This window comes from Kazachstania africana, chromosome 3 (genome assembly GCF_000304475.1).
Source record: "Kazachstania africana CBS 2517 chromosome 3, complete genome".
Classification (NCBI taxonomy): Eukaryota; Fungi; Ascomycota; class Saccharomycetes; order Saccharomycetales; family Saccharomycetaceae; genus Kazachstania; species Kazachstania africana.
The window spans coordinates 1,325,660-1,339,176 of NC_018942.1; the positions used below are offsets into that span (position 1 = coordinate 1,325,660).

Genomic DNA, 13,517 nt, shown 5'->3' on the forward strand with positions numbered 1-13,517 from the left:
AGAAGCACAGTCCCCTCTGGAACAGAAACATTCATGACAGAGACTGCACTTAGTTCACCATCCCAGATAAAATTGTCCTTGCCAAAGTTCCCCAGCAGAAGTGCGCTCATACCAGATTATCAGCCAGATCTAGAGTCAAGTATAACGAATTTTTCAAAGTTTTATTAGGCTCAGCAAAAAGAGTATTGTCAAACTTACTACAATTCAGCGGCACAGTATATTCATTACTCGGCTGCTCACTTTTATAGCAGGGGAAAAATTTCTCACGTTGTCTAACACTTCAGCAATATTTTTTGTATCTCTCTCGTAATTTCATACCAGCATTATTTGTGTCCTTTGTACGATCAATACATAAACTGTAGAGTAATTCAATATGGAGTAGTTAATGCAGGTGCCTTTCTTTCTAATGGAATGTGGTTGCTTCCGCATGAATCCTCTGCATTTCTGGATTAATTAATTGCATTATCTGAATAATCTGAAGGCTCTCGATTGGGAACACACTCAATTTTTTTATTTCTATTTTAATAAAATGAGAATCTATGAAATGATAAACTGCACGAAGACACTCCATTAAAAATAAGTAACCTCAGAACAGGCATTATTACAGAACTCTAGAAAAGCTTTTTGTTATTAAAATATATAATCGGTCGGATGGTCTTTTAAAACCATTAAAAAGCCCTTCTTTCAAAAAAGATTGCTTCTTATATCAGTTGCACTTATTCGTACGCACTATTTTGTCGTCGAGAATGCGTTTCTATATAATGATCTTGAGTATAGAGTAATCCGTATTACATTAATTATCGAAACTTGAAAATAAAAAGATAGCTGCAAGTTTCCCAGCTATGCCACACCTAAATGATAATAAATATTCAAGTTCAAATATCTTCTCTTTATTTTTTTTGAGTGACAGGCACCTAGACCATAACAATAGGGAGTTTCGTATACTTATTATAATTTTTTCGAACCTCTATACATCACAATTCCAGCAATAATCACAACGATTAAAGAAACGATGCATTGAGTTATTGGCCAGCAAGTAGGACCAGCTTCAATACCCTTACATATAGAATTTGCACATATAGGGATTAAAAACGCACCTATTATCAGCACCACATAAGATAGACTTGTGCAAACAAAAAACCTAGAAGACAAGTCACCAGAATGATATGACCAAAGGATGAACAAGATCAGAAACACTACTGCCAGCCCATAACTGCCTGTGCTGTTGTTCATCTGAACTTCTTCATCAGTGTTGATTCCTTCATCTAAGTATGTACCACTCTCCAAATTAGACATATTGAAGTTGTTTTTTGTAAGGTTTAAAAGTTAAATTAAGACGATAAAAAAACAGTGTGAACTTCAATATTACGAAGAAAATAAAAGTTCTGAAATATATATATTTGATTATTGTACCTCTCTTGTATTTAGCGAAGGGTATTCTTGCTATTAAAATATTTTTCGATGGGAGCACATAGGCAAAAAATAACTTTAATTTAGGAAATTGTCAGTTTACTTTCTCTGAAAAGCTGAAGATGCTTCAATGACAACGAAACATGAATCAGACACAGAATATCGACAGTTTTTATAACCTTGTCTAGGTAACATCGATGCAGCCATTTCATTTCTCAACGGTTGCATTTTGTCCTCCCGACAATTGAAGCAATTAACTGCTGATTTTGGCTCTGAAGCTCAACAAGTTACATAAAATAATTCGACGTTATGTTTTTGGCAGTCGGTTTTCGGAGGCTGCATGATAGACAATTTTATCGTTTTTATGAGATGTAAATGAACCTCACTGGGGGCCAGGTACGACGGTTGCACAAATTGTAAAAATAAAACAGTGAGGGTTGTACGTATCTATGCCAAAAATAATCATCTGTATAAAGCTACTCACAGCAGCATCCCATTTTTGTACGATGTTATCGAAAAGAACAAACGAGTGCATTTTGAGGCAATAAGAATAGTAAAGACGACTAGTCCGGAACAGGTCCAAAATGATATGTTGTAATCAATACCAAATATTAATAGAGGTGCAGAGTCCAAAATAATGCCACTTTTTTTGTATATAAAGTGCAGGGTTCGGTGTATAAATCATCAAAACGGATAGTTTATTTTCAAGTTGTTCTTCTTTGACTGTTTATGATATAAGTATACAATGGGGCTTTCAAGAACATTAACACAAAGAAAAACTTATTTTTCGCTCTTCTACCAATTTGCTTGTCGTTCTTTTGCTAATATGCTACACTGGGGCACTTCCGCTAGTTAAAAGAGCCCGCTGGTCATTTATAAAAGGTTCAACTTATGCGGCCTTAATTATGACCGCCGGTGCATTGACTATCCCTTATATTGCCGCCTCTGTTTGTTTGGCTACAACAAGTGGAGTGTGTGCTCCACTTGCCGGTTTAATTCTAAGCACAGTGGATGTCGTGGTTGCTGCCATAGTTTTAGGGCAAAGTGAAGGTGATGTGCCCTCTAAACGTAATTTGGGAACCTTTGAGGATTGGAATGGACCTTTCGGCTCTATTGTCAACATTTCAGTGTGGCCTCATGACAATAGTTCTGTAATTTCGACTGTTACCAGATCGCAGATAAATTTTAATTATGTAGCTGTTACTTCCCAATCTAACAGTAGTCTTTCAAAAAGGGACTCTACAACGCTAGCCAATTCACTACATTTTACTAGCCAATTTGGAAATCATGTGGCATCTTCTATTGTCTACACCGCCGAGGAATTGTCTCAACTAATTGTCACGGCCGTTCCTGGACAACTTGTCAATTCGAACTTTACCAAGCGTACTGATACATTTGAGGTAAGCTGGCTTTCATACAATTTTGATAACAGCAACAAGGGTTTAGCATATGATTGGTATGAAGCAGAAGGAGGAAGTTTTGATTCTGTGTTGGAAGAAGAGTTAACATCTGCTATTACAAAGAATCCTGACTGGAAATACTGCTTTTCTCCAGCAATGGTCAAAGCAGGAGAAGCTCTTGATTTTGATGATATTCCGGGCGATGGTGATGGTACAGGCAATGTAGCAAAAGGTGAAATCTACTTCAACACATATGGTGGGATTGATAGCTTCTGCAATGACGCTTATGATGGTACTGACCGTTACTGAGACTTATTTTAAATTTTGTAAGATCGTGACACGGCTGTGTCCGAAATAAATTTCTATCAATATAAAATTTATGAGTATTCGCACATATAAGTAATATGTATATTAGAATAGTTGTCTAAGACGGGAGTCATATTCCATACAATTTAATAAAATAAACAATTGATGTGAAAGTAAGACGCGAGTTTATGCATGACGACAAGTAGCTATTACGACGCACAGCATTGTAGGTACACCAATAAAATAACTAGTTCCATTATTAACCAATTCGGAAATCCTCAGATGTAAAAGCTGAGGTGACATTCAACTTTAATACAACCAACCAGGCATGTAGCTAATGAATTTAATGTCTTTCACAAGTTATCATGCAGGAAAAGGAACATATAAATTGAAGCAATCTTGCTGGCTAAAATTGCTACGCTTTTTTAGTCAATTTGACGTAACATGTATTTATCAAGGGAACAAGAAAAAAGAAATCGCGTGATAATGTATCTTATTGGTCGATAATCGAGAGTTACGTTTATGTAGAAGAAATAATAATATATAACTTCAATGTAATCTCGCCATAGAGCTGCTTAGCATTATAGTCTACGGACAACTGCTTTTGGAAAAATTAAATAATCAGTTCTTATAATACAGAACCAATGTCGGCAGAGAGTAAAGATAATGGGTCTTTTCCGCCTTTATAGCGTTACAGCTACTCAAGACAACAGGTGCGCACTATATAATCTCTGTAACAATAACAATTACCAAGAAGTTATCAAATCAGCACGTATTAATGTAAAAATTTGAGGCGTTTGTGAATTCTTTTGAGACACTAAAAGCAGGACCATTGAAGCTTTATTCGAAGGAAAAATGAAAAAGCAAGAATGATATAATTTAGGTTAGATTTTCTACTAACGCCCTTGATTACTCTGAAAGAAACAGCAATCATTGATATTAACTGCTATCACCGACGTTCCATGTCTGAGATTGCATAAATAGAAGTTATATATGCAATCAAACTTTATATGTTAAACAACCCACCTTTTTCAAGAACTACTTTTTTGTACTTTAATACAGCCTTAAAAGATAAATCATTCACGATCGAAAGTGGGTGATAAGTATTCAATCAAAGAAAATTCCAATGTTGATGACGTAACCTATGAGCAGGATAAGCTATATTTTACAATTGAATGCGTTGAGGCTCTTAAGACTCAAAGCATGAGTCAAATATTAAGGTTGCCCTAACAGACTCTTTAGAAATGTAGACTTTCTCAGAGGCAGAAATTTAGACGCGATATCGATATATTATATATGAGCGAGCAGCTTTCGCTAAAATACGCACCACAAGCAAAATGTTCACTTCAGTTCTTGCACAGTCAGTATGATATCAGCTTTTCAAAGAGTATATTCACTGGTATTAGGTTAGTCCATTTTTTGTTGACTGTCTCTGCCCAACTAAAATACTTCTGTGGATCTGTTCCATTCCCTTAAAGAGGGCACATATTTACATTGCATAAAGTTGCTTGAAGAAGAAGTACTCTTCTCAAACATATACGCGCAGTTGAACCTCCTTGATTTTTTTGAACCTTTTTTTAAAGCAATGCAGAAGTGCAATTATCGGGTGCTTTCAAAGAGTAATAAAATTCTAGAAGAGTTTAAGATTATCCCACAAATAGTTATGATAACAGTATGTTTAGACTTATTTAGCGCATACTATAAACCTTTTGCAACACGTTAATCTCTTCAATAGTGATCGAGCACTTCCTTGTTAAGTTTCATGCTTTCGTTCTCGCCTTAAATTTTCAAAATCCTTATATCCCATGATTTCATTATATGAGACATTCATACGTATGGACTCTACTTTAATGTTGCATTGCTCACTACTTCTTTTGTTAAAGTTGATCTGTGACTGCCTATTCTGAACTTACAACTTGAAGTATACAAGGAAACTATTTTCATAGAAAAGATAAGGATTTTGCCAAAAAACCATTTTCAAAAGCATGCGCTTTAAAGTTATAACCTACAATGTGTCGTAATTCTTCAATAAAGTTGGGCTTGTCTTGAGTTACGTACATGGAAAGTTGCGCTCTTGCTGGCAATGATAGATCATCTTGAGGTTTTTATTGGAAAGCTGACAAAGACAACCAAAAAAAATGCCGGATAAGATGGCACCCAGAACATTAATCGCATGTAATAACTAAAAATATTCACTAAAATGCTGCTCTTAGGATCCTACAAACACCGCTGACACTAAAGTTGATGTCATAATGCGATATATCCTTTTTTTTAGAGAGCACAATTAGAGAGTGACTTCCACCAATAATAGGCGTCAACAAATTAACAGAACAACAGCCGTGGCATGAACTCAATAATTCCAACTTAGTATGCAGTTAAAGAGCCCGCATGATAAATTCTTGCAATATATTCACCTATAGAGGTTATTTTGATGACATTTCATATTTTAGAGGACGTAAAAAGTAAAACAGAAACTCACAATGACAAAATTACGATGTGCGATAGACTTGCATCGTGTTGATGGCCAGCGCAGACTATTTTTTATGAACCAAATATATCCAATAAATAAATCAATATCATTAAGGCTAAAAAAGATGTAATCATATTCATACATATTCTCTCATTTGTATTTTCGCATACCAATACTACTCCCATGCCAGTTGTGCTAGCACCACACTGTTTGGTAGCCGCATTTTGTTTCCAAAGCGATTTCGTGCTTTTGCATGGGTTAATTATCATGATTGGTGTGTCACACTTAATACTCGACTGATATAACAATCTGAATGTACAGCTATTCATTTTGTTTAATGGTTCAATAATATATTGATAATTATCATTTTTTTGTAGCAATAATCACCGGGCAGATATGCTTTTATGAAAAGTAACGATGAAAGACTGACTTTTATACAATACAAAAGTTGCAGCAAATTGGGCTAACGCCATGGATCGAGTATTTGAAGACTGCTTTCAAGATGTTGCATATCGAGCTTTCACGTAGTACATTGTAATTGCACTAGCCCTGAAACAATATTTTTGATTAAAAACATGCACAAACTTTGACCTGATAGTAAGTTGGCCCTCCGTGCCAGGGCCCAAAAAAAAAAAATCGAATATTCAATAATGATGATACCTTAGTTTAGACGTCCCATTCTATTATACATTCACAAGCAACGTCATTAAAAGTACGGCCACTTTCAGCCTCGACAAGTTTAACATAAACAGCTGAAGGTCCGTTATAAAAGAACGAAAAACATGAGCCTATCATATTGTTTGGGATTTCAGTATCGAGGACTTCAACAAGAAAACTGTTTATTTCAATAGCCTCGGCATTGGAAGCGGAAAACGAACCCGGTTCTCTTTTATTCTTCGAATATCTATAAATTACATAATTGATTCTCTCTTCCTCCACCATTAGGTAACCTCCAAGACTACCATCTAGAGCAGATAGTGACTCATAGTCACCAGACCAAATATTGCTGATAGACATAGCAATAGACGATTTCATGTCAGCAGTTGATACTTTGGATAACGGAGAGTTCGATTGTTTGTCGTTGTCAGCAACATGCATTATGAACACCCTTTGCTTCATGAACCAGTCATATCAACTCGAAACTTTATACTCATTGATTGGCGGAAGGGTACCATTAATAGCCACGGATCCACCGAACACGGTACTTAAGTGAGCAAAAAGATCACGATCTAAATATGCCTCCGTCGCATCAAGATCAACATCAATACCAAGAAGGTGAACTCGATTTTTAGCAATAGTACATATTCCCATAGGACTTGTATTTTTGTTTTGATCGGCGATAGAAGGGGCTGCGATTCGATAATCTGCACATAAATTATTCATCACAATATAGCTAATGTAAAGTCTATAAAGTTCATTCGAAGGGGCAATGGGGTTATCAGAGGCTAAGAAAAGTAATTGATGGAGGTTTCCTTGGTGCCATGGAACAAACATCTGGGCCTATATGCAGTAGAGGCGCTGGCGCTTACTCAGTACGAAAGGAACCTCAGTTACAAATAACTTTCGAAAGGCAAAGAATTGAGGCATATACTATAATGATATATCACATATCATAAATCTTAAAATAAAGTACCATAGTAAAGAAAGTTCTTTTTAAAATTTTCTACGATAGAATGAAACAAATTAAGCAGATACTGTACCAGCCACAGGCCCTGGTGCATCCCAACCGGAAACAGCTTCACAAGCAACGTCATCAAAATCCATCTTACTATCAGCCATAATGAATTTAGCATAAGCAACTCTAGATTCATCATGGAATAAAGTGACACATGCTCCTGTTGTACCTCTTGGAAATTTGGTATCAATAGCTTCGATCAAGATTGCTTCCAAGTCACTACCTTTTGCAAAATTACAACCATGACCATTTTTCGAATACTTGTAAACTAAGTACTCAACTTTTTTGCCATCAACTTTAACGGTGTTAGAATAGGAGCTACATATTTGAGTTGAAGAGTGCTTTTTATTGGATGAACCATCCTTTACAAGGCCATAAATGTTACTTACAATGGTCGAAAGAGTATCAACTAAGGAAATGAAAGACATCGAAAAACTAGGATCACTTCCTTTGTAAGCGGTGGTAGCAATATGGGATTTAGCCTTCTTATAAGAATCAACAATTATTTCTCTGTAATATCCTTTCTCAAAATTTTCGAAAGTCTTATTAGAAACGTTTGTGCCTGTGAACAGAGCATTCAATTGACTAAAAAGTTTCATATCAATGTAACTATACAGCTCATCAGACGCTTCTTCATATAATTTGGAATAATTTGTGACGACATGAGTACGAATAACTACAATGCCTGTTTCATTGTTTTGAGTTATCAAAGATATGTCTTTGGTAGGATGATTGTTATATAATTGACTCAATAACTGAAAAGTGATGTAGGGCCTGTATAAGTCGTCAGTTGGGAGGTAAGGATTTCCACGAGCTGGTGAGAAGTATTTTGCCGTTACCTCGTCAGTATTGTTTGATAATAGCGTTGTGCTATTGTTTTCAGTGGATACTGCGACATAGGTTAGAAGGCACATTGAAGCGATCAGGGCTGAAAAAGAATTGATATTGAAAAAACTCATTCGAGTAGCCACTAACCTCATATAGCTATCGACTAATCCTTTTATTAAATATAAAGAAAGAAGCTAGGGAAAATGAAACCTGAAACACGCCAAAGAAGGTGTCTTGAATACTAATTTTGCCGGTAGTAGAAAGTCTGCTTCGGGCATGGATAAAAATCACAATCAATAAAGCAGAGATCAAATTGTATGGAATCGCACAACTTCAGAAGCTGCAAGTAACATACCATGCATGTGTCTCGGTATCTAGCACTAATCATAAGAAACTGCCGGTCCAAGATCAACTATAAAATGGTTTATACTTCAGATAAATGGCTGCATATGTAGCCGGCAGTGGTAGCGCAATCCAAAAGTCCTTTTCTAATATGCATCTGGTTCATGCTTCGACTAATTAAGAGCAAAATCTTGTGGTTTCCTGGACAAAATTTTCAATGCTACCTATAATCTCAGAAGCAACTGTCTGACAACATCGTCTTCTAAAGGCCAATAATCTTTGGCTGCAAAATGTTTTCTTTCTTTGTGCAAAAACCGAAGTTTTAGAGATGGGAACCCTAAGCAAAAGCTTTATAATCCGCAGAGAAAAAAACTTGATACTATAAAAAGCACTTCGTTTATAGTTGCTCACATCCCGCTAAGCAGCCATTTATGTGAAAAAGACAACCTAAGATGGGCAAAAGAACATCGACTTACTTCCTATTTTGCTAATCAAAATATACAAATTGCGAAGAAATTGAGAAGCGAAACCTCAAAGCAGTTGAATCTTGACCGTTCGGATGGTAATACCCTCAGGACAATGCACATAACTACCTCACTTCCTCTGAATCCAGTTGAGTAATGGCACCAAAGAGCAGACAGTTCAAATTCTTATTAATATGTTTTTTATTATTAATAAATATTCGGTTTTAGTTTCTAAGGGTCTTAATCTAGCACGTTAGCGACTGATACATTAATACATAGTTTTTATTCTCGCTGTCTTGGTCTATATCCAGTTGTTAAGGGCACACAACACATTATGCACCGATATGATATATCTTGAAATTTTATACTTACTTCAAGATACTTGCTTATCTAATATGCTGAAAATGTAAACTGCCTGAAAGAAGCAAGCTACTTGAAAATATTACCTAACACTGGAATTTAGTGTATTTTGGTTGAAGAATGCCCCTGCAGGATGCGCTCAATGCATATATTGCTTTTTAGACCGCAAGGTAAAATTGTTTCTCTTCCGTTGCAGTCACAAGAACAGCTACAATTTCAAAATAATATTGAATCAAAATCAAGCCAATTCGCACTGTAAACTTCATATGTCAGTATATGGATTGAAATCCTAACTCGAGCTAGAAAAACCTGAACTTGAAAATAGATTTCTGCGACTACTTTTTGTTGGCGTATGTTAGATACCAGGCGGGGACCTTTTGTAGTCATAGTAGGACTATTGTTTATTTGAGTCGTAATTACAGTAGCAAACACTGTACAGTAAAGTAGTTATTATATAATACAATCTTCTATGGTATAGAATATACATGGGAGAAAGAAAGTCTAATAGATAAAAATGATAGAAGATATAAGGCCTTATATATGTTGGCTTTCGCACGATTGTAAACATATATTGAATATGTGTTACGGAAGGGCCACTAGTGCAAATGAAACTTCACTTCTATTCTACTGTAAAGTTCAAACTGCAGACAATATATAGTCAGACGGCGCAGTTATACAACGTGCTGGATCACCCCCTCGTCAAAGTCGACAACATATATTTTACTGACAGATGGGAAGGAAGTCAGAACCTTATCCGCCTTATATCGTACATAAACTCCTCTTGATACGTCACTACGAGACTTTCTTTTTCTTTCGAACAAGATAAAACCGAAGATCTGATCTTCGAGAACCCTATTGTCTAACGTCATCGAGAGTGGTAAACAATTGACACATAGCTAAACATTGGAGTCAATCAATGAAAGTTGTCATTAATGAACATTTTTCCGCTATGAAAGCCTGGATTACTCATGAAAGAAATAGTAAAGTTATTTTCTGAATGCGTCGCTGTGTTATGTCGTCCTTGTCTGAGGGGGTGTCTCATAGTTCAAAGTGTTCTCCAGAGCAGAAAAGATGGTGTTTGAACTTTTTCCAGTAGCATTGCAATAGAGTGCTTTATATCCTTGTATCCTCTTTATCTTTCTATTATCAATTGGGTTTTAATAAAATGGTTGGAGGGATTCAAAAGGATATAATGTAGGATGTTAAAGTGAAAACAAATACTAGGGACCTTAATTAAAAAAATACAGATATATAACGCGTTGAACACTATAATGGATATTTGACTCGGTCGGACCTGTTTACTTCACATACTTTGAATGGAAAAGTTAGTTGACATCAATGATACCAGATTCATAGACACAGATATTGCATTTTTAAAGAAGGTTCAGCTCAAAAAAGCTGTTCGAAAGTAATTGGTATTGAGACGGTCCAACCCGTAGGTATTTGATAAACTAGCAGGTAATAATAGTAAGCTGATGAAAGGAGTGCTAGACGGAAATGCAACACTCATCTTTTTTTCTGTTTTCGTTCCATGGATTCAACATTGTACTTGGAAGTAGTAAGTATATTCAGTTCAACCAGTTGTGGAGTTTAGTGTTAAGGCAGCAGCAAGCTCACAGCTGGTAAGGTTCTTGACTAGGCAACTTAGAAGGACCTATACTAGTTGTTCCAGAAAATATCACAGTCTAGACCACATAATGCTATGCTGGATTATTACTTCTCGAAGTGGTAGCTCAGATATACCCACGAAGACTTTGTTTGCTCTCAATGGAAAAGAATCCACGTGTGAATAATTGGACTTTTGAGGCTATTGAGCCATTCTAAAATCCGAAGCTTTTATATATCTTTATATCTTCTAATCGATGGCCATAACAGTTTCTTCACCAATTGATTGAACCAAAATAATATGGGAGTATCAGTTTCTTCCAAGCAGCTGATTTCAATGAATAGAAACATCTTGTTAAAATGACGGGTGAATGCTAGGTAGACACAGAAGGCCGTATTCTTTCCTTTTTTGAAACTTTTTCCTCCAGGGAACTGGTTTTATGTTGCGTATACAGTAAATATCATTCAAAAAGAGTGATCATAACCTACAAAAGTGTAAGTAGGAATAGAAGAAATTTTTAGTCCGCCTCAGTCTATATCTAATTTTTTGGTTTCTAAAAGGGGACAAAGCATACGTATATTAAATAATTAGGCTAGTGATGAACTCCTTTGGTAATTCGCAAGAGGACATAATACGCAATGCTCGAAGGATAAGAATGTTTGGAACTTTAATGTCGTTGGCTGTAGTACTGTTTGTATTATGGACCGAGCCTAAAAGCAAATTTAGTAGAGTTGTTGTGATTGCAGATATTGGTGCCGCTGCTGTAGTTGGTATATTTGCTACCTGGCTTCCAATATTGTTTGCGCTGCCAGCTGCAGGAGAAAACTTAACCAGAACGATATAGTATGAACTTTTGTAAAAGCCAAAATTTATTCATCGTATTTACTACTAAGCAATTAAAGTATGAGGTGTATTGATATTTACGATATATTTGTTTTCTGTTTTGTTGTGAGAGTAAACGTCGGTAAATTTTACTTTCACTTTTAATGAAGTGAGACATAGAATCAATAATGAAGCCCACAATTTATCAACCAAATGCACACGCTGCTGTTTCTCCCTTTGAATGAATTATATCAAATCCTTTTTTTCGAGCATTGATATTTGAAAAACAAATCTAAAGCTTGAAGTTGAAGAAATAGGAAGCAGTGATAAGAAGAGACAAGAGAAGGGCATAACAGATAGGAATGGGAGTTAGACTAGAATTAAGATAATTATAGTCCATTGTGGCTTACACTGAACTCCAAAAGTTGGAGAATAGCAAGTCTATTCATGTAGATTTACTGGAGATCTGAATACCAGAGGAAGCTATGAAAAGGATATCCAAGTGTTAGTTGACATGATTGTTTGTTAAAACGTTGAGTATTCATACTCATTGAAGGTCAATTAAATTTATGTCATGCTTATAGGTTTGGTTTAAACTGATGTGATGTCAATTCCAATTTATCTAAATGGTACAATACATTTGATGATAGAAATAACAGTCGAGCATTAGGCTGAAATTAGCGCACTGGGGGTCATTTAATAAATGCAAGTTGTATTAATACCAAGTGATTATACGGGCGGATATATTCGATTTCAATTATGCTTTTATAATGGTAATCTCTGAAATTGATAAAAGAATATGATGCGATGACACAGAGATACAGAGCATTACGAAGTAAAGATATGACGGTATTGGTACAACAAATACACATCGATATAGAATGGAGGTGTTAGGTGATGTAATTCACAGAATTATTAGATCTAGAGGCGTCGAAATCAAGTTCCTTAGTGGATTTGTAGAGCTATGTTCAAGGGCCGTCTTCAGGCAATTACGTAGAAATAGCGACTAGGCTGTGATGTAAAGTGGTAATGAAGCTCCATTAATAAGTTTGTGATCAGAATTTGCGATTGCGAATTTGACGAAGCTGTTTTTGGAGTAGTTCCTAAAATGCCGGTTAGAGTTATCTATGTTTGTTATTGGCTATGTTGTTGGTACTAGTTGTGTTCATTAAGTTGGATAGTAACTATGTCTAGAAATACGAAGACAACAATATGATACGTGTTTTTAGGTTATTACAGATAAAAAGCAATGGGATGAATTTTACCTGTTGATAGAATAAATAATTCAAAATATTGGTCTTATTAATTAAGGCTGATGATAAAGGTAGCATGTTTTAGATCCATCTTTCAAGGTTATGAGACAGTCAAAAAGAAGAAGTTATGTTATCAGAGATACTGATTGAGCGCTTCAAGTAATTAAATTATGTTTCATGGTAATTAAGGATTAGGATAAGTAATTCCAAGTAAATGGTGAATTAATGGATTACAATGAATACGAAATGAGATGGTGTATTCAATTCATTGCTGTCAATGGGATAAAGCCGCAGATTCATTTGGAATGATCCTAGTGTTGTGTCAAAAAATGATATGTTGAAGCATTATATTGACATTGGAAGCGATTCTGTGATGGAAAGAAAGTAAATAGAATAGAAATGTTGGCTGTGAGTAGGGTTAATCTATTGTTCTTTTAGTTGAATAAAATGAATACATTAAAAGATGTCTCCTTGTGTTATGAATGGTATTGATCTCTTATTATATCCAGTTGAATTAAACTGAGTTACTTAACAGGTGATTAAGGAGTGGCAGCGTGAGATTCTGGAACATTTATTGTATT

General features: G+C 35.5%; 3 protein-coding genes across 3 annotated transcripts; 1 reads left to right on the forward strand and 2 right to left on the reverse strand.

Moving 5' to 3' along the window:
• Positions 1 to 2,315: 2,315 nt before the first annotated feature.
• On the forward strand, positions 2,316 to 3,119 carry KAFR0C06580 (DUF5341 domain-containing protein; the record flags this gene model as incomplete). Its single annotated transcript, XM_003956739.1, has 1 exon — positions 2,316 to 3,119. The coding sequence occupies one exon, from the start codon at positions 2,316 to 2,318 to the stop codon at positions 3,117 to 3,119; it is 804 nt and encodes a 267-aa protein (XP_003956788.1).
• Positions 3,120 to 6,252: 3,133 nt separating this feature from the next.
• Positions 6,253 to 6,705, reverse strand: KAFR0C06590 (uncharacterized protein; the record flags this gene model as incomplete). Its single annotated transcript, XM_003956740.1, has 1 exon — positions 6,253 to 6,705. The coding sequence occupies one exon, from the start codon at positions 6,703 to 6,705 to the stop codon at positions 6,253 to 6,255; it is 453 nt and encodes a 150-aa protein (XP_003956789.1).
• A 564-nt stretch (positions 6,706 to 7,269) lies between these two features.
• On the reverse strand, positions 7,270 to 8,241 carry KAFR0C06595 (uncharacterized protein; the record flags this gene model as incomplete). The annotated part of the gene is made up of 1 exon (XM_003956741.1): positions 7,270 to 8,241. The coding sequence occupies one exon, from the start codon at positions 8,239 to 8,241 to the stop codon at positions 7,270 to 7,272; it is 972 nt and encodes a 323-aa protein (XP_003956790.1).
• Between the last annotated feature and the right edge of the window lie 5,276 nt (positions 8,242 to 13,517).